We start from the raw sequence: 22,916 nt of genomic DNA on the forward strand, positions 1-22,916 counted from the left end.
CCCCTTACAATAATATGGTCTCTAAAGAAAATACTAAGCATGTTAGGTTATGTTACTATGGAAAAATGAGTACAAGGAATGCAACTGTCTTCACTTAGGATGTTATTGCAACATACCTTAGATGCAAAGAATCTGTTTCATGCTTCTGGAGTTTATAAAATTGTTTGCTGGATAGTGGAGCCTATTACGGTGGCTAAACTGGAAGGAGGCTGGATATGAGGCTTGGAGAACACATCACATTGGACAAAGATGCCATAGAGAAATCAAGCACGGCTCCTTATCTACTTACAACAAAACATAAGTTGCCAACTTTGGCATCTAATGTGAAGTTGCTGCATAAGGGTGAGAAGGACAGGTCCTTCAACCTCATAAAATAGCTACAGATCTTCTGCCATCACAAAATGTTAGTTGCAACCTGAGATTAATGATCAGATCATTGTGAAGAGTGCGCAATTTTGGGAATTGTTTGAGGGCTGCTTACTGGTAGGCAGTGAAGCATGTGACCCAGGGAGTACGAAATACCTCCTGCTGTCTTGCCAATCTATTGAATTCATTAACATATTGCTGTATGAGTATGATTGTTATAACATTGAACCTACAGAACTTTTTTCCATGTTACATTAGTTTAGATGCATGTACCTTGTTAATAACAGCAATTCAGCACACTGGTTTTCTTGTACCTATAATTAAAATCGATTTGAAGTGGAACAGAGATTAGTACTCTCTACATCTGTAATGGAATGGCGAGTCATACCAACTATCCATCTTGTTGACATTTTGTGAATCTGTGATATATTCAGTGAATAAGAGGAACCAATATACCTCATTGTGACAGTTAAATAAAGAGAAAAATAGTACAAAAGTTAAAAAACATTGTTTTTTGTAAATGTTTTTAAAATTATTTTTACCAATCTGATGTTTCCTAAGTGTTTTAAAGAATAACAAAACAACTGGCTCACGAGGAGTGAAACTGGAATTTTTTTATATCTTCTGTGTTCACTGTTCAATGTGGCAGCAAGTCAGAAGGCAATGTAAATAACTTTACTTGTATTTTATTTTTTGTTATTCCTATGCAAATTTGAAGTTTTTTAAAATAGAGACCATACCTGCTTTTCTATGAGTGTTATATGTAGTTCATATAGGGGGGCCATACAGCCAACTGATGTCTTCTCTGCAAAGCCTACCCTCATTATACAGTAGTCTTGAATGAACTGTGACAGAAGTCCAAACAGCAGGTGGCTGAAGTACTAGGACATGTACTGAAACTATGAAATAGTGGTATGTAATCTAATGTGTAAGTGATACAGGTTACACCACGAGTTGTAACTTTTCTTACTACCACCTGACTAAGTATTTCTTGTATTTTTTAACATTCATAATGGCTAGGCACTAGCCAAAATCTAAATTGCTTTAATAAAACCTGAAAGGAAAGGACAACTGATTGCTGTGCTCCATCATTTTGGAACTATATCTGAGTCACTTATAATGCCAATGCTAACACGTCAGTTGACTGACAGTATAGGCCTCATCAAGCCAATAAAAGCAATGCTACATATGTCTGTGTGCATATCTCATCAATCAGCTGTTGGCAAATGATTTCTGTTTTGAATTATCCACTATCACAATACTGATTTTCTCTTTGTGTGGTGTGATTTATTTCATCATTTTTTGTGCACATTTTTTTTCTACATGTACCTCATATGAATCTCATTTATTTTACAATAGCTTATTTTTAATGTAGGAATTTCCCTTATTCCTTGTATTTTCCACTGAACTGAGCTGTCATTAATCATGTATGTCAAAGCATAAATATAAAACCATGTTTATAACTTTGGATGTTATTGTAACATCATCTGCCCATGTATGATATTACCTCCATGTGCAGCCATACACTAACTTGAATATGACTTACAGATCTGATTTGGTAGCTTAATTTTCAGTAAATCTTTGTCATTACTTGCATACCCCTACAATTAAATTTATTTTAGTTCGTGATAATGTAATTTACAGCAAAAATTTTTTTTTTCTTCTGAAAGTTGTCCACCATGTAAATAGTTGGTTGTTAGTTGAGGTAAGCATACGAAACTGGAAGTTGTATCATAAACTCAGTAAATCAAAATAGACATTTGTTTTAATGCTTGATAGAAGACAATGCTCAATACAACCATTTCAGTTTCATGATCACCAAAGACTTGTTTCTTTGTGCCGTTTGGTGAGAGATCACTAGCCGTAACAATATATTGATGAGCTATAATTCAACTTGTAGGAACACTCCAATGACAAAAAAGGGACTTATTTTTGTGTCATAGATTCATAAAAGACACTTAGCAGTACCTTCCCCTCTCACATGGCTTCATCCATATCCATCCTCGTACTGAAGTTCTCAAAAATATTACTGTGAAACAATGGTAATTTTTAGTTCTTTGAATGAAGAAAACAGTTAATTGTGAGGGAACATTGACAGCAGGAGGAAGTGGTAGTATAATGAATGACACGTTGGGTGTGCATTGTTGAATAGATACACATTTTGCAAGGCAGAGATGTTAATACATTACAGATGTTGCCCGTAGAAATTATGAATGCATAGTGACTCTAACAGTCAGCACTTGAAGAATTTCTGAGGATGGCTTTCTTGATTGTTGCTTCATGGTACAATGTTTTCTGAGCAGTGATAGCTTGGAGTTTGTCATTCACTCTTTCAGAGGTTCAGAGAACCGCTTCCAAAATGAATTATGCGACTTGAAAAACATATTAAACACGTGATCAGTTCCTGTACATTAATGTGCTTCTGTAGTTGTTCTGATCACAAAAGTTTGTAGTGGGTTGGGGAACAGTTGACTGATGAAGAAATTCTGGGGCTGCTTGAAGAATTCATTTCCAGAATTGACAGTGATGGTTTCGACATCAATGACAGAATTTCTGAAGCAGATGGTAATCTGCTTTTCTCCTTCATCATATAAGCACAAGCCACACTAAGAAGTTAAAAAAGTTTCACTTATGGGGGATTGCAGCAGTCACTATGGCCCGACTGGCATGTGTTAAACCTGTTAAACCAAGGAGCATCACTAAAGCTGTTAGAAATACTGCTACTGTACAATACCTGAGAATATTTTAGCAAGCTTTTACTAATTCTGTTTGTTTAGTTGACATTGCATCTTTCATATGCTTTCGCAATTAATGTAGCATTGCTGCTGTTGGTATTTTAAGTGTTTTTCTTCTCACTTAGAGTAACTTTTTTTTTTTAATTCTAAGAGAAATTATATAAAAGAAGAGAAGCTTTCAGTATTCTGCCCTACATGGACAAAAAATAATCTATCCCTTTAGGCAGTGGAAGGAAGAAAACATATTAGAGGAGAAAAATAAAATAAAACAAAAAGTATATAGTGAAAAATGACCTTAAAGACAGTCATAACTTCAATAGTGTGACAAAGGAAGAAAATATTTACTCAAGAATAAGAACAGTGAAAATGCTGGAGGCAGAAAGTGAAAAATGAAAGAAAAATTGAAATTGAATATTTGTTCTTATTTGCAGATTTACACGTGGGGTTTTGGAACGTGTTTAGGTTGTCGATCAGGAGAGACCGTGACAGCCCTGCGACCACAGCTGGTTGAAGACCTTGCACAACTTCGCGTAGTGGATGTTGCAGCAGGTGATTCCCACGTGTTGGCACTCACACACGATTGTGAGGTTTATGCTTGGGGCAACAACAGTATGGGTCAGTGTGGACAAGGTCATACATCCTCACCACTTTCTCGACCAGGACGTGTTCTTGGACTCGACAATGTTCCTGTGCATCAGATTTCAGCTGGAACAAGCCACAGTGTGTTCTGGACAGCTTTACCTACAGACAGGTCTGTTAATTACTGATTTTTTTTGTAAGACATGAGATTGACAACAATGTATATTTCAATTTTATTCATGTAAATACAAAAAATTAGTTAAATCACTGTCAGAAGCTTAGTTATTATCACAGAACTCTGATTTTTTACATTTTACTTACTGGTCTACTATGTAAAATAAATGAAAACGAATTACTTACCTATAGTTGACTGATGTGTTGCACATAGAAATATGCAACAGAAAACAGCATTTACACTAGCTTTTGAGCTCTTGCTCTTTCTCTAGTAAAAGTACACACATTCACACGTGCAACCACATAGACACCCAAACACGCACAGCTGTGGCATATTTTTTATCGTTATTAATTTGAAAGTGGTGTGTATGGAACAGAACAACCTGGCGTAAAGTACGGTATGCTTATTGACAGACTGGTTTGATGCAGCTGTCCATGCTACTCTATCCTGTGCAAGCTTTTTCATCTCCCAGTACCTACTGCAACCTACATCCTTCTGAATCTGCTTAGTGTATTCATGTCTTGGTCTCCCTCTACGATTTTTACCCTCCACGCTGCCCTCCAATACTAAATTGGTGATCCCTTGATGCCTTAGAACATGTCCTACCAACCGATCCCGTCTTCTGGTCAAGTTGTGCCACAAACTTCTCTTCTCCCCAATCCTATTCAATACTTCCTCATTAGTTATGTGATCTACCCATCTAATCTTCAGCATTTTTCTGTAGCACCACATTTCGAAAGCTTCTATTCTCTTCTTGTCCAAACTATTTATCGTCCATGTTTCACTTCCATACATGGCTACACTCCATACAAATACTTTCAGAAACAACTTCCTGACATTTAAATCTATACTCGATGTAAACAAATTTCTCTTCTTCAGAAACGCTTTCCTTGCCATTGCCAGTCTACATTTTATATCCTCTCTACTTCGACCATCATCAGTTATTTTACACCCCAAATAGCAAAACTCCTGTACTACTTTAAGTGTCTCATTTCCTAATCTAATTTCCTCAGCATCACCTGACTTAATTCGACTACATTCCATTATCCTCGTTTTGCTTTTGTTGATGTTCATCTTATATCCTCCTTTCAAGACACTGTCCATTCCATTCAACTGCTCTTCCAAGTCCTTTGCTGTCTCTGCCAGAATTACAATGTCATCGGCGAACCTTAAACTTTTTATTTCTTCTCCATGGATTTTAATACCTACTCCGAATTTTTCTTTTGTTTCCTTTACTGCTTGCTCAATATACAGATTGAACAACACCGGGTAGAGGCTACAACCCTGTCTCAGTCCCTTCCCAACCACTGCTTCCCTTTCATGTCCCTCGACTCTTATAACTGCCATCTGGTTTCTGTACAAATTGTAAATAGCCTTTCGCTCTCTGTGTTTTACCCCTGCCACCTTTAGAATTTGAAAGAGAGTATTACAGTCAACATTGTCAAAGCTTTCTCTAAGTCTACAAATGCTAGAAACGTAGGTTTGCCTTTCCTTAATCTTTCTTCTAAGATAAGTCGTAAGGTCAGTATTGCCTCACGTGTTCCAGTGTTTCTACGGAATCCAAACTGATCTTCCCCGAGGTTGGCTTCTACTAGTTTTTCCATTCGTCTGTAAAGAATTCGTGTTAGTATTTTGCAGCTGTGACTTATTAAACTGATAGCTCGTTAATTTTCACATCTGTCAACACCTGCTTTCTTTGGGATTGGAATTATTATATTCTTCTTGAAGTCTGAGGGTATTTCACCTGTCTCATACATCTTTCTCACCAGATGGTAGAGTTTTGTCAGGACTGGCTCTCCCAAAGCCATCAGTAGTTCTAATGGAATGTTGTCTTCTCCCGGGGCCTTGTTTCGACTCAGGTCTTTCAGTGCTCTGTCAAACTCTTCACGCAGTATTGTATCTCCCTTTTCATCTTCATCTACATCCTCTTCCATTTCCATAATATTGTCCTCAAGTACATCGCCCTTGTATAGACCCTCTATATACTCCTTCCACCTTTCTGCTTTCCCTTCTTTGCTTAGAACTGGGTTTCCATCTGAGCTCTTGATATTCATACAAGTCGTTCTCTTATCTCCAAAGGTCTCTCTAATTTTCCTGTAGGCAGTATCTATCTTACCCCTAGTGAGATAAGCCTCTACATCCTTACATTTGTCCTCTAGCCATCCCTGCTTAGCCATTTTGCACTTCCTGTCGATCTCATTTTTGAGACGTCTGTATTCCTTTTTGCCTGCTTCATTTACTGCATTTTTATATTTTCTCCTTTCATCAATTAAATTCAATATTTCTTCTGTTACCCAAGGATTTCTACTAGCCCTCATCTTTTTACCTACTTGATCCTCTGCTGCCTTCACTACTTCATCCCTCAAAGCTACCCATTCTTCTACTACTGTATTTCTTTCCCCCATTCCTGTCAAATGTTCCCTTATGCTCTCCCTGAAACTCTGTACAACCTCTGGTTCTTTTAGTTTATCCAGGTCCCATCTCCTTAAATTCCCACCTTTTTGCAGTTTCTTCAGTTTTAATCTACAGGTCATAACCAACAGATTGTGGTCAGAGTCCACATCTGCCCCTGGAAATGTCTTACAATTTAAAACCTGGTTCCTAAATCTCTGTCTTACCATTATATAATCTATCTGATACCTTTTAGTATCTCCAGGGTTCTTCCATGTATACAGCCTTCTTTCATGATTCTTAAACCAAGTGTTAGCTATGATTATGTTGTGCTCTGTGCAAAATTCTACCAGGTGGCTTCCTCTTTCATTTCTTAGCCCCAGTCCATATTCACCTACTACGTTCTTTTCCCTTCCTTTTCCTACTGTCGAATTCCAGTCACCCATGACTATTAAATTTTCGTCTCCCTTCACTATCTGAATAATTTCTTTTATTTCATCATACATTTCTACAGACACTATTTGAATATCCATGATTTCCGTAATTCACCTTTAAGCATTTGCTGCTGTCATTCTTTTCATTATTGATTCAATTTCGTTTTCTTGAGCAATTGATCCATTTCCCCTTGTTTAATTACTTCACTTTAACGCAAATATCTTTTTGAGAAATAAGCTTTCCCTTTATATATGTATGACTACATAATGCATTGTTCTTATTTTCACTGTTCTGAATCCCATTTTGTACGTCACTCACTGTACACACTAAGATTTACATGTTACCACATAATCATCAGTTTGTTAAGTTAGCCAATTTATTTCATTTATTCCTTTTTGTCAAGTCATTGCCATCTTGTTTCCTTCTCTCTATAAGCTGTGTAGATTGTGACCACTCAACATTATTTTCTAAGGGTGTCTTCATAGTATGGTTGTCCTTGTGGGTATTAAGAGTCATAGATCAGTAATAACTCTCTTTTGCAGTTGAATGTTGTTTAAACACTGAACAAGGAGAATACAGTGTGGCTGTCCGAACATAGAACGCAGAGGGAGCAAGTTAGAAGTAGAGCCAAAGATCATCGGGTCCAAAGACATGACGCTTCACGCCAGAGGCGCAACAGAGCCGCACCCCCACACTCCTCCGGCAGTGCAGAGCACGGCGGGGAGAAGCTAGTTCACTTCAACACAAAATCATGGTGCTAGCGCGGCGGATGAAGACGGCATCCAGTGTGCGAAGTGGGCGCCTCGGAAGCTGCGCAGACAGGGTCATGTGCGTTGGGCTGCTGTGTGGGCAGTGGAGAGTCATTCGAGGTCACGTGAGCGGGCAAGGTGTTAGTGATGTCAGGCTGACTGGTGCGTCGGAACGTGGCTCGGAGAGGGACCATGCAGGTTTTAATTGCTTAACTGAAACTGTATTCGGTCGTCCATTTAGTAGTATCACGAAAGTATTCACTCCATGGCGTAAGACACATTGCAGATCGGAGGAAGGAGGTTGCAGGGCCGCACGTATGAAGTTGTCTCGTAGCATGATGAATTTGCACAATGCCAGATCTTTGTGTACAAACATTGGCGGCATGGAATGAGTGCGAGGCAGGGGTGGGCGAAGTTGGGCGACGTGTGCATGCACTAGTTCTACAAGGGCAGGAAGGTCGATGGCGTCGATCTGTGGTGTGTCCTCGACAAATTCAGCTGGCAGGGCAAGTGGTTCTCCATATAAGACCTATGCCAGCGAAGCATTCAGCTCCTCCTTGTGGGCGGAGTGGGTGCCAAGTAAGACCTAAGGAAGTGCCTCGGTGGATGATCCACCGATGCGAACCAAGTCCTTAGGTGCAATGACGCCAGGCATGTAAGAATGTGCAACGTTTGAATTACAGTTCTCGAATGTCATCGGCTCATCAGACCAAACTGTAGGTGACTGCTTAGCTGAGGGATGAAACACAACATCCTTCACACGATTATTGTTTACAATGTCACTAAGTGGCGTGCACTGTCCATGTAACAGCCATTGCTGCATAGTAGCATTTGATGTTGGCCATGTTGGGCCGGTTATGGTTGAGTGGCCACTGGCATGACTGGGGCCAGGTAATTGTTCTCTTTTAACCAAACGTACATTAGGAACACTAGTAAAAATGCGAGCACAGTTAATAGGGTGCAAGGCACTGGCACAAAATGACACTGGTAGATCAATTGGTCCGAAGACTCTGTGGACCGGTACATGAAGTCTGTTAGTGAAGAAAAGAAGCACAAAATAATTCCTAAACACATGATGATAATGTTGGGGGTCACCACTGTGGATATTACGAGTCATAGATCAGTAATAACGCACTTTTGCAGTTGAATGAATAGTTACGTAAACACTGAACAAGGCAAATACAATATGGCTGTCCGAACATAGTGTGCAGAGGGAGTTAGTTAGAAGTAGAGTCAAAGATCATCGGGTCCAAAGACATGATGCTTCACGCCAGAGGCACCACATCCCCACCACTTTTAGACAATGGGATACTAATCTTGATGGAAAAATTTTACTGCAGAATGTTCATTAAAACAGAAGGAGAAGGTTAGTGGCATATTGGAAGCTGCATGTCAGTTTAAGCATTTTATTTATTGCTAGAGTACAACTGTATGTATCCAATTTGAGTTCTAGTTTCAAAAACCATTTTGTTGTTGTTGTTGTTGTTGTGGTCTTCAGTCCTGAGACTGGTTTGATGCAGCTCTCCATGCTACTCTATCCTGTGCAAGCTTCTTCATCTCCCAGTACCTACTGCAACCTACATCCTTCTGAATCTGCTTAGTGTATGCATCTCTTGGTCTCCCCCTACGATTTTTACCTTCCACGCTGCCCTCCAATACTAAATTGGTGATCCCTTGATGCCTCAGAACATGTCCTACCAACCGATCCCTTCTTCTGGTCAAGTTGTGCCACAAACTCCTCTTCTCCCCAATCCTATTCAGTACCTCCTCATTAGTTATGTGATCTACCCATCTAATCTTCAGCATTCTTCTGTAGCACCACATTTCGAAAGCTTCTATTCTCTTCTTGTCCAAACTATTTATCGTCCATGTTTCACTTCCATACATGGCTACACTCCACACAAATACTTTCAGAAAAGACTTCCTGACACTTAAATCTATACTCGATGTTAACAAATTTCTCTTATTCAGAAACGCTTTCCTTGCCATTGCCAGTCTACATTTTATATCCTCTCTACTTCGACCATCATCAGTTATTTTGCTCCCCAAATAGCAAAACTCCTTTACTACTTTAAGTGTCTCATTTCCTAATCTAATACCTTCAACATCACCCGACTTAATTCGACTACACTCCATTATCCTCGTTTTGCTTTTGTTGATGTTCATCTTATACCCTCCTTTCAAGACACTGTCCATTCCGTTCAACTGCTCTTCCAAGTCCTTTGCTGTCTCTGACAGAATTACAATGTCATCGGCGAACCTCAAAGTTTTTATTTCTTCTCCATGGATTTTAATACCTACTCCGAATTTTTCTTTTGTTTCCTTTACTGCTTGCTCAATATACAGATTGAATAACATCGGGGAGAGGCTACAACCCTGTCTTACTCCCTTCCCAACCACTGCTTCCCTTTCATGCCCCTCGACTCTTATAACTGCCATCTGGTTTCTGTACAAATTGTAAATAGCCTTTCGCTCCCTGTATTTTACCCCTGCCACCTTTAGAATTTGAAAGAGAGTATTCCAGTCAACATTGTCAAAAGCTTTCTCTAAGTCTACAAATGCTAGAAACGTAGGTTTGCCTTTCCTTAATCTTTCTTCTAAGATAAGTCGTAAGGTCAGTATTGCCTCACGTGTTCCAGTATTTCTACGGAATCCAAACTGATCTTCCCCGAGGTCGGCTTCTACTAGTTTTTCCATTCGTCTGTAAAGAATTCGTGTTAGTATTTTGCAGCTGTGGCTTATTAAACTGATTGTCCGGTAATTCTCACATCTGTCAACACCTGCCTTCTTTGGAATTGGAATTATTATATTCTTCTTGAAGTCTGAGGGTATTTCGCCTGTCTCATACATCTTGCTTACCAGATGGTAGAGTTTTGTCAGGGCTGGCTCTCCCAAAGCCGTCAGTAGTTCCAATGGAATGTTGTCTACTCCGGGGGCCTTGTTTCGACTCAGGTCTTTCAGTGCTCTGTCAAATTCTTCACGCAGTATCGTGTCTCCCATTTCATCTTCATCTACATCCTCTTCCATTTCCATAATATTGTCCTCAAGTACATCGCCCTTGTACAGACCCTCTATATACTCCTTCCAGCTTTCTGCTTTCCCTTCTTTGCTTAGAACTGGGTTTCCATCTGAGCTCTTGATGTTCATACAAGTGGTTCTCTTATCTCCAAAGGTCTCTTTAATTTTCCTGTAGGCAGTATCTATCTTACCCCTAGTGAGATAAGCCTCTACATCCTTACATTTGTCCTCTAGCCATCCCTGCTTAGCCATTTTGCACTTCCTGTCGATCTCATTTTTGAGACGTTTGTATTCATTTTTGCCTGCTTCATTTACTGCATTTTTATATTTTCTCCTTTCATCAATTAAATTCAATATTTCTTCTGTTACCCAAGGATTTCTACTAGCCCTCGTCTTTTTACCTACTTGATCCTCTGCTGCCTTCACTACTTCATCCCTCAAAGCTACCCATTCTTCTTCTACTGTATTTCTTTCCCCCATTCCCGTCAATTGTTCCCTTATGCTCTCCCTGAAACTCTGTACAACCTCTGGTTCTTTCAGTTTATCCAGGTCCCATCTCCTTAAATTCCCACCTTTTTGCAGTTTCTTCAGTTTTAATCTACAGGTCATAACCAATAGATTGTGGTCAGAGTCCACATCTGCTCCTGGAAATGTCTTGCAATTTAAAACCTGGTTCCTAAATCTCTGTCTTACCATTATATAATCTATCTGATACCTTTTAGTATCTCCAGGGTTCTTCCATGTATACAACCTTCTATCATGATTCTTAAACCAAGTATTAGCTATGATTAAGTTGTGCTCTGTGCAAAATTCTACCAGGCGGCTTCCTCTTTCATTTCTTAGCCCCAATCCATATTCACCTACTATGTTTCCTTCTCTCCCTTTCCCTACACTCGAATTCCAGTCACCCATGACTATTAAATTTTCGTCTCCCTTCACTATCTGAATAATTTCTTTTATTTCATCATACATTTCTTCAATTTCTTCGTCATCTGCAGAGCTAGTTGGCATATAAACTTGTACTACTGTAGTAGGTGTGGGCTTCGTATCTATCTTGGCCACAATAATGCGTTCACTGAGCTGTTTGTAGTAGCTTACCCGCGTTCCTATTTTCCTATTCATTATTAAACCTACTCCTGCATTACCCCTATTTGACTTTGTGTTTATAACCCTGTAGTCACCTGACCAGAAGTCTTGTTCCTCCTTCCACCGAACTTCACTAATTCCCACTATATCTAACTTTAACCTATCCATTTCCCTTTTCAAATTTTCTAACCTACCTGCCCGATTAAGGGACCTGACATTCCACGCTCCGATCCGTAGAACGCCAGTTTTCTTTCTCCTGATAACGACATCCTCTTGAGTAGTCCCCGCCCGGAGATCCGAATGGGGGACTATTTTACCTCCGGAATATTTTACCCAAGAGGACGCCATCATCATTTAATCATACAGTAAAGCTGCATGCCCTCGGGAAAAATTACGGCCGTAGTTTCCCCTTGCTTTCAGCCGTTCGCAGTACCAGCACAGCAAGGCCGTTTTGGTTATTGTTACAAGACCAGATCAGTCAATCATCCAGACTGTTGCCCTTGCAACTACTGAAAAGGCTGCTGCCCCTCTTCAGGAACCACACGTTTGTCTGGCCTCTCAACAGATACCCCTCCGTTGTGGTTGTACCTACGGTACGGCTATCTGTATCGCTGAGGCACGCAAGCCTCCCCACCAACGGCAAGGTCCATGGTTCATGGGGGGGGGAAAAACCATTTTAACCCGCTGAAAATATTTAATAGAAGGACCTCTTAATTATATGTTGAAAAATTCAGTTCACTGACAACATTAATGTAGAAAATGAGCAGAGTTTCTGCCTCTCCTTTATCACAGTAGTGTTAGTTCTGCAGGATTAGCAAGGGAGACTCTGTATCTATTGCAGTGGAAATAGACAGGCATATTGAGTTTTTTTGTGAGGTGTGCCAAGATGGTGCAATTTGAGGAGTTCTACCCATGATTCAGACCATAGAACTGGGCAGCATAACCAAAATGTTGTAACAGTTTTCTGTTTCCATCCACAGAGATGTTAATTTGCTTCTAGAATTCAGTATATCTAATGGAATGTTTTTCAAATTCTAGTAGCTTTTTTTTTTTTTTTAAAGTGTTGTTATCTTCTGTTATGCATCTTTTTGACATGCTGATTGAGGAAACTTATATTTTCCAGGCAAGTCATTTCATGGCATCGTCCATTTTGTGTTGACCTTCAGGAAGAAACTTTTGCACTTATTCACCATTTTCTGGAAAAGTATGCTACCGTGTTTGATGAGAAAGACATGCTTAAACCATTTCCAACTCCTGAGTAAGTAATATTTCCCAGGTTGATACTGATTTCTATGTGTAAATTTCTGTTTTAGTTCATAGTTTGTTATAATTAGCTTCATTAAATATGTTGAAGAGGCTTTTCTGGCCACCACTGAGGGAACATGGTGCAGGGAACTTGCATAATACTAGGTACGGAAAGCTGATTAAAATCAGAAATTGATAGCAGTGATGCTTAAAAGGTAAATCTAAGTGTGAGTCAAAAGGATGGAAATAGTAAATTTGTTACAATACATGTGAGATCCGTCATATCTCCTCAGAGAGAAATTCAGCTGCTTGTGAGATTATATGGAAGGGAATCATATCAATAGATTGCGCATACTTATAATTGGATGTTTATACCAACATTCAGACTGACTCCCAGATGTAACCAGAAACCTTAGAGGAAACTTCAGTTTGCTAGTACATATGTCACCCAATCATACAGCCATCGTTGGAGGAGATTTTAATTATCCAACAAACAATTGAGATATCAACAGATTAAGTGGTGGATGTGACAAAACACTCTACAGAACTATACTAAATGACTTATCTGAAAACTGTCTAGAATATCTAGATTGGAAGCCCACTCATGGCCCCTTTAATCATAAGGAATGTCCTAACACAGCTACGACATTTCACTGCTGTTATCTTTTATTAATACATACACTGGCTCTTTTCACAATACAGTTTTCACTTGTATTCCACATCCCTGAAGGTTCCTCTGTGGAGAAGTTTTTATGGGAGCCAAACTGAGTGTTGTGGAAAGGTTGTTGACAGAAAGGTGTTTCAATATTACTTTGTAAACTATCTTTTCAGACAATTCTCTGAACATTGTAGGAGAGACATGAGTGTGTAATTGGAAGTTAATTGCTTATCTCCACTTTTATGACTGAGTGTACATTTCAATCTTTCAGGAAATACTCCTTGGCCTATTGACTGATAACGAGAGCTGTGGGCTTGTAGATTGTAGAGACCACTATCACTTTTCAATTCCTGTTCAGTTACTGTTTAATGAAGAAAGAATAAATGTTCATGATGAGGAAACTCATGGCCACAGTTTTTTGGGACTGAAAAGCTATTCTTCTGTTAGACCTTTTGCCAAGAGGAATGACAATAAATGCTGAGAGGCACTGTGAAACATTATTAAAGCTTAGGCATGCTATTCAAATTTGCCAGCGGGGGCTGCTCTCCAGCAGTGTCGATCTGCTTCACAACAATGCTTGGCCTCACGTTATGGCAAGAACAAAGACACGACAGGACAAGTTTCATTGGGAATTACTGGATCATTCACCGTACAGCTATGACTTAGCACCATCAGACTTTCACCAGTTTTCCAAACTGAAGGGATTTCTTCGTGTAAATGCTTGGAAAATGATGACATGTTGAAAGAAACTGTTGCTAACTGGTTAAATGGTCAGGTGGCAGAGTTCTCTAATGCTGGGACCCAAAACTGCTGCCATGACAGGACAAATGTTCAAATGTTCATGGCTACTAGTTTCTCTTACTCCATTACAAATTGGTTCTTATTTTTAAAATGACTCTTAAATATAGTGAACACAACAGCATCCTAAATTTCTTGGCCCCTTCGCTCTGCCAAAATATGAAGCAAATCGATGAAGGACTTCCTGAGATTTGTGGTAACCATGCTTTCCCTGTATATATTATTCATGTATGTATATATTATATATATTACAAAAATATAGACTCTGTGTCTGAATGTTCATTACAGTGGTGTGTAAAAATTTGTAGGAAATCCGTGAAGAACTTTTTAAAGTTTTTGGTAACAACATTTCACCTTTACATTTTACATATGTATTTATGTATTATATGTATAAAAGTGTCAAACTGATTCTTTTTGTTATGTAAATATAAAACATGTGACAGGAAAACTGTCAAATTGAATGCAATTTTTTTTTCTTTTCTTTCTTATGTCAAAAATACCATTACCATTCAAAACTATGAAAACACACACACAAAAAATAAAAATAAATAAATAAATAAATAAGTATCAAAATGATCAACCTATTCTCATGTGATGATGTTTCACAACTGATATTAATTTCCAAATTTTCCAGTGGACTTTCCAAAAATTTTCTTTCACACAAAACTTCTTTTGATTATTGCGAACACAACAAACACAAAAATCAACCAAATTTATCTAGCCATTCTTAATTGAAGATATTTCATACATACGACAATTGATGTTAATTTCTGACTTTTCCATTGGATTTTCCAAAAATTTTTTTCGTAGAAGCCTTGTACTAACAAAAATGAACAAAAATGGTGGCAATTGATTTTTATTTATATAGATGAAGGTCATGTCTCCATTTATGGTTTAATGTAGAGTTCTGTATTCTGCTAGAAAAGTAATTGGGGGATTTCTACAACTTGAAAAGAAAATTAACAAAATATCACTTAATGATTTCTGCTATAAATTATCCTGTTCCCAATATTTGAACATGAATTGCAGGTTCTTACGGTCAGCAGCACAAACCAGCAGCAGTGTTGACCATAAACATAATAGAGTGATGATCATAAACCCATGTAGTGTCACGTAAATATTAAATATGTAGTAGTAAACAAACTGTTGCAACTTAGCTTTCTGTTAATTTTATTACGTCCATTTTTATCTCCTTCATGCACAAATAGCATGTACCAGTTTAAAGATAATTAATGATAAAAGAAGTCACAGAATTCCATTTTGAGAGTTCTGTTACTGTTTTTCTGTTTTTCTTCACTTGTACAACAAATGCAATTGAAGGATATAGAACACCAGCATATGACTGGTATGCTAGAGTTAATGAGTTTTTGAAACAGTTGTGTGGGGTATTCATCAGATATTATTCTATCATGTAATGGAACTGTATTTCATTTTATTGCATTCAGATACTTGGCTTTATACTGGAGAAACAAGGGAATAAGGTGAAAGAAACCGAGTTTAATTTTTATCCATATTTTGTTGGGTTCAAATTAATGATATTAATATAATAGAGGGAAACATTCCACGTGGGAAAAATATATCTAAAAACAAAGATGATGTGACTTACCAAACGCAAGTGCTGGCAGGTCGATAGACACACAAACAAACACAAACATACACACAAAATTCAAGCTTTCGCAACAAACTGTTGCCTCATCAGGAAAGAGGGAAGGAGAGGGAAAGACGAAAGGATGTGGGTTTTAAGGGAGAGGGTAAGGAGTCATTCCAATCCCGGGAGTGGAAAGACTTACCTTGGGGGAAAAAAGGACGGGTATACACTCGCGCACACACACACACACACACACACACACACACACACACACACACACACACACACACACACACACACATATATCCATCCACACATATACAGCTCTGCCACATTAGTATGGATTATATTCTATTTATTTTGCATCTTATAACTGAAAAACTGCCTACTATGTATATGTTTCAAGCTATATATATATATATATATGCTTGTGTCTGTATATGGGTGGATGGATATGTGTGTGTATGCGAGTGTATACCCGTCCTTTTTTCCCCCTAAGGTAAGTCTTTCCGCTCCCGGGATTGGAATGACTCCTTACCCTCTCCCTTAAAACCCACATCCTTTCGTCTTTCCCTCTCCTTCCCTCTTTCCTGATGAGGCAACAGTTTGTTGCGAAAGCTTGAATTTTGCGTGTATGTTTGTGTTTGTTTGTGTGTCTATCGACCTGCCAGCGCTTTCGTTTGGTAAGTCACATCATCTTTGTTTTTAGACATATTTATCCACATTTTGCAGCTTAAAACGTGACTGTATTCAAAACATTGGAGGTATGAATTAAATAACACCTTTCATGCTTCATTAACTACACGATGCAGTTCGGACCTTGCAGGTCCATTGTCGGGTGTAATTTGTCTTAATATATGTTTTATTTCTCCTCCTGATTGGGGTGAAATGCACATTCCTGTCACGAAAAGGTTTAATGTTAGGTTATGAATTTCGTAAGTCGAACGCGGAAAATATGTGCAAAATAGTGGAAAATGAACAGTGTAAACTTACCACATCATCCAAGGAAAGCATTTTTGATGTTTTAGTATTGGCAAACAATTCTTTTCTCCGGCATTTTAGTACATGTCACTTCATTCAGGATGTACATTTGGACACACATGTTTATAAACACTTCTCAGATGTTTTTGTATTTTGTATATGAATTTATTCATAGTGCTAAAGATATAACTATTAAACAATTGACATATGTAAGAAATAACTTTAGAATAGGTCTTTAAAATTACTGAAATAACTATGGCTTGCGAAATCTGTTTGTTCATTTAACATACATTCTGGTTTTTTGATTTTGTGGAGGTATATCTGCAGTTGTTCTAACAGATTTAGGGTCTTACCATTGGCTTTGTTATGTAGTATTACCAAATTGTTTTCTAGACTGTTGATGACATGTTTCATTTCCAATATATGTTGTGCAATGACTGATTTTTCAAAATTCTTGAGCCTGAAAGCATTACATGTTCTTGAAAATGGGTGTTGAAGTTTCTGCCTGTTTTCCCTACATAGTAGGCAGGACAACTGGGACATGGTACATTGTACACTCCGCTGTTGTTGTATGTTTGTGTATTTGATTTTACGTTATGGATGAGTAAGTTTCCTAACTTATTATTGGTTGAGAATGCAACTGTTACGTTTGTTTTTCTGAAAAGATTGGCAATTTTTTTTTATATGGGCCCCAGGTATGGGATACTGGCAAATATTTTCTCTTCTTTCACAGTGTGCCCATTCGTTGTCTTGCTTTTGTGTATTTGTCTGCTTAAATTGTCAATTGTTTTGGTTGTGTAGCTATTGCTTATGGCAATGCTCTTTATTGAATCTGTCTCATTCTTGACAGGGTTTTCTTCTAAATCAAGGGAGTGTACTCTGTGTAGCATGGACCTAAATGCAGCATGTTTCTGTATGGAGGGATGGCATGATGAGTTGTCCAGTGTTATGTCTGTGTATGTGCATTTTCTGTGTATGCTGAACTTGTGTTTTTGTTGGTGGTTGATGATTTTAGGATCCAGGAAGTTTATGCTTTTGTTGTCCTCGTGTAATATTGTGAATTTTATGTTTACACTGTTCATTTTCCACTATTTTGCACACATTTTCCACATTCAACTAACGAAATTCATAACCTAACATTAAACCTTTTCGTGACAGGAATGTGCATTTCACCTCATTCAGGAAAAGAAATAAAACATATATTAAGATAAATTACTACTGACGATGGGCCCACAGGGTCCAAAATGCATCATATAGTAAATAAAACACGAAAAAGTTGGGACTGAAGGCGTTGTTTCATTCATACCTCCAATGTAAAGAAACTGAGGCTTTCACAGTCCAAGTGGCGGATCATCAATCATCCAGATTTGGTAATATGGTACATAATCATAGGACAGTTAAAACACAGGCATTGCCCATATCACCTTTAACTGGATATGAAAAATTCCACCAAAACCACAAAAGGAGACATTTCATAGAACATTCACTGAGTGATTTAAGAAGATGTATTTGGTCACACAAATCTGTTACACACAACCTGTAACTGTGTTCTGTGTAGTAATTAACATGATCATTCTGTCGTCTTCGGGAAACATCTGTGTTTGCTACAATAATAAAAGGATACTGCTGGAACTGATATATCTACAGCTTTTAAAAGGGTTAGGGGAGTGGAGGTCCAACACTGCCCTTTAGAAAGGAAAACTAGACTTGCCCCTAACTTCATTCATGCCATAGAAAGGCTTTGTTGTTAACCCCAATAAAATCAATCTGTTGGAAATTAAAAATTCCTTAAGTACTTTAAAATCCAAGTAAAGCTGCCGGCAAACATTAATCCAAGTAAAGCTGCTGGCAAACACTAATTAATTAAAGCACCTTTAAATGAAAGATATGTAATGTAGGTATTAAGGTACTTATTCACCACAAAAGTAACAAAACTAAAAGTATAGATAATTAATGATACGAATATAATAGAGGGAAACATTCCACATGGGAAAAATATACCTAAAAACAAAGATGATGTGACTTACCAAACGAAAGCATTGGTATGTTGATGGACACACTAACAAACACAAACACACACACAAAATGGTGTCTGTATATGTGCGGATGTGTGCAAGACCAGTTAGTGTTTCATCTCCTATTTTATTTCTAATGTAAGTTTTCAGCTCCTTTAGAGTGGATAACCATCTTTCACAAATCACAGAGAACACTGTCAGTGTGGCTAAAAGGGTACAAAAGTGTTCATCACACTAATCGATACCTTCCACTACAATGGCAGGCTTTTGCTATACTGGTTTCAAGTGATTGTGCCACATCCCACATTCTCGCAGAAATATTATTCTTGCATTTTCACCCAGAAATAAATATTTCTGGGTCCCGTATTTATAAGGCTTTCTTTTCTCCTGGAGTTGTTGCAGGTTTCCTTGGATTGAAGGTGCTTCAATAGTTTCTTCAAGTGGTTTGAAATGAACATTGAGTTATGTAATTAAAAGTTCAGTAAAAGAATAGAATATTGTCATGTAGAAGAAGATGTAATTAGATGAATGACGAACACTAACTTCACTTAACAAAGATTTATTCAGCACTTGCAGATACAAGAGTGCGGAGCAAACTGCCTCTGGCCAGAACACATACAGTATATATACAGCTACAGAACATTCCACTACAATGTTTCTTTACATTTGTGGATACTTCTAGAATGTACTTGTACCGAATATAGAAATTAAAATTTTACAGTTCAGGTGAGTTTTGAACTCATGACCCTCCATGCAACAGTCTAGTATCATAACCACTACACCGCAGTGACTGTGCTACTCAGCTTCTTCTGTGACATTGCTCCCCCCTTAAGAGAACAGCGTCTCAGTGTTATATCCTCCTAGTCCAGAACAAGTCATCGGTCCCGCATACTCCTACTCCTTATGACTGATGTTCGCCCTAGTGGTGATCTTCTCAGAACTTCCTTTGTGCTACGCTCTTCATCATCTTTCCGCTTGTTGCCTGTCGCTGGGGCTTCGAATTTACCCTGGGGTGCAGGATCCTTATAGGGCTTCATTCGAAGGATGTGGACCATATCTCTGATCTTTCGCCGTCTTGTGTCGGGGTCAAAATCTTCAATTTCATAAGTAACATCAGCCAACTATTTTACAACCTTATAAGGTCCAAAGTAGCATCTGAGGAGCTTCCCAGAGAGATCAACCTTCAGAGCAGGAGTGAGCAGATGAGGTCACCAGGCTAGTAGACAACAGGGCGGTGGCTCACGTCATACCTTTGACGATTGTTTTCTTGAGCCTGCAGCGCGCGGAGTCGATCTAACTGCTGAGCTTCCTCAGCTCTGGTTAACACGTGGCCAATGTAGTCATCGTCCACATCGTGAATATGTAACGCAAACACAGTGTCCATCGTTGTAGTCGCCTCACACCCATGCACCAGGAAAAATGGCGTAAATCCCATGGTGTCTTGTTTGGCGGTGTTGTAGGCAAACGTCACGAAAGGTAGCACCTCATCCCAGTTGCTCTGTTCAACATTGACGATCATTGATAGCATGTTGGCCAAGGTCTTATTAAGGCATTCAGTAAGCCCATTAGTTTGTGGATGGTAGGCAGTCGTCATGTGATGAGTAATGTTGCACTGACAGTTTATCTCTTTCACAAGATTTGATTGAAAAACTTTCCCTCGATCCATAATTAATAACCTTGGGGCACCATGTCTTAATACAATGTCTTCCATGATGAATTTGTCTACCTCGGATGCTTTGGCTGTTTTCACGGCTTTTGTAATGGCATAGCATGTCACATAATCAGTGCAAACAATAATCCATCTATTGCCACTAGCAGACGTTGGAAATCGTTTGAGGAAGTCAATCCCAACATGCTGGAAAGGCGTTTCAGCTAGTGGAATTGTTATGAGTCAGCCAGGTGGTTTCTGAGGAACTGCCTTTCTCTTCTGGCACTCTCGACAGTGTGACACACAGTGACGGACGCCCCTAAATAAATCTCTTGCAGATCCTATCATATGTCTTAATAAATCCTAAATGTCTGGCCTCGGGTGTGTCATGGAATTTCTGTAGAACATCTAAGCACATGTGTTTAGTAATTACTGGTAGGCCTAGCCACCTCTTTCCAAACAGCTCAAAATTTTTCTTGCAAAGTAATCCGTTAACTACCTTAAATTGTCCTTTCACATCCTCTGACCAATTTAAGGCGAGCATAATTTGAGATATTGTGGCATCCTCCTTCTGCTCAAAAGAGAGATCCTGGAGTGCAGCGAGATAATTCACCATCTTAATCAAGTCTTGATGGTCTTGCACAGGGCTTCTTGAGAGACAGTCGGCATCTTGGTGTTTTCTTCCACTTTTGTACACTGTGATAATGTCATACTCTTGAAGATGTAATGCCCACCTATCGAGTCTTCCTGTTGGATCCTTAAGATTTGTCAACCAACAAAGTGAATGATGGTCTGTAACAACTGTGAATGGTCTTCCATAGAGATACTGTCAAATTTGCACATGGCCCAGATCACAGCAAGACATTCTCTTTCTGTAGCTGAGTAGTTTCTCTCGGCTTTTGTAAGTGTCCTAGAAGCATAGGCTATAACCTTCTCTTTTCCATCCGAAGTTTGCACCAGAACAGCACCGATCCCATACCCACTGTCATCTGTGTGTAGTTCTGTAGGTGTTCTCTCATCATACAGAGCAAGTACAGGGTCAGTCGCCAGAGCATTTCGCAGCACATAGAAAGAATCTTGTTGAGCACCACCCCAGATAAATTTAGCATCGGCTTTTAGCAACTCTTGGAATGGCCTGGCTTTGATACAAAAGTCTTTGCTAAAACGATGGTAATAAGAACATAATCTGAGAAAGCTTCTTACATCTCTAATACTTTTAGGAATAGGAAATTCCATTATAGATCTCACCTTTTGTGGGTCTGGCTGCACACCTTCGTTTGACACAAGGTGACTAAGTATTTTGATTTCGACAAACTGCCTATTGGCTTTTGTCTCGGGTTCTTCGGCCGACGTTCATCAAATGATTTTTCTGATGTTTCGCCAGCACGAGTGGCTGGCATTGTCAAAGCTTCACCCTCCATTGCCGGTGGTGAACTGGAGCCGAGCTCGCGGGCGCAGACTATATGTACCTGGCGCGCCAACGTCCGAGGGCTTCTCCGCGGTCATTTCCGGTGCGGTTCTCCTCTTGCTACCTGTGACGGTCGTTCGCTGCAGTACGGGAAGCCAGGATCCGTTGACCTTAAGGCTTTCCTCTTTCTTGTTCAAACTGTTCGCGTGTTTTTGTATTTCTACAGCTTCTCTGAACAAGCGCGTGTGATAGTGCTTCTCTACAGCCAGAACTTCCGTGTCGGCGAATTTTACGTGGTCGGTCTCATTCAGTGCGTGTTCTGCCACGGCCGATTTCTCCACCTGCCCCAACCTGCAATGTCGCTTATGCTCCTTGATCCTGGTGTTAATGGATCGTCCAGTCATCCCGACATAAACTTTTCCGCATGTGCATGGTATGCGGTATATTCCCGACATTGAAAGTGGGTCTCTTTTCTCCTTCGCCGATCTAAGACACTCTTTGATCTTCCTTGTCGGTTTGAAGATCGTCTTTACGCCATGTTTGCGCAATATACGGCCGATTCTGTCCGTCACTCTGAGAATGTATGGCAGAAAGGCCGTACCCGACATTTCTTTTTCTGGTTCCTTACTTCGCCGAGTGTTTGGCTCAGTTACACTTCTAATATAATTTGTGGAGTACCCATTGCTCCTCAGGACTGTTTCCAGGTGTTGTATTTCTCGTTTGAGGTGTTGCGGCTCACATATTTGTCCTGCTCTCGTTACGAGCGTACTAATCATGCCCCTTTTCTGGCTCGGGTGGTGGTTTGACAGTTTGTGCAGGTATCGGTCCGTGTGAGTCGGTTTTCGATACACGCTGTGTCCCAGGTTTTCGCCATCCCTTGTGACCAGCACATCTAGAAATGGCAGTTTCTTGTCCTTTTCTACTTCCATGGTAAATGTTATGTTGGCATGGAGGCTGTTCAAGTGTCTTAGGAAGTCACCGAGCTGTTCTTCACCATGGCTCCACACCACGAAAGTATCATCGACGTACCTGTACCACACC

General features: G+C 39.3%; 1 protein-coding gene across 1 annotated transcript in view; it reads left to right on the forward strand.

The window, feature by feature from the left end:
• LOC126198416 (probable E3 ubiquitin-protein ligase HERC1) overlaps positions 1–22,916 on the forward strand; it is a 747,204-nt gene that overhangs the window by 89,516 nt on the left and 634,772 nt on the right. Inside the window, exons 9-10 of the mRNA XM_049934719.1 lie at positions 3,533–3,852; positions 12,658–12,792. Coding sequence (XP_049790676.1) covers positions 3,533–3,852; positions 12,658–12,792 — 455 coding nt within the window. The remainder of the gene's footprint in view (positions 1–3,532; positions 3,853–12,657; positions 12,793–22,916) is intronic.

This window comes from Schistocerca nitens, chromosome 8 (genome assembly GCF_023898315.1).
Source record: "Schistocerca nitens isolate TAMUIC-IGC-003100 chromosome 8, iqSchNite1.1, whole genome shotgun sequence".
Lineage (NCBI taxonomy): Eukaryota > Metazoa > Arthropoda > Insecta > Orthoptera > Acrididae > Schistocerca > Schistocerca nitens.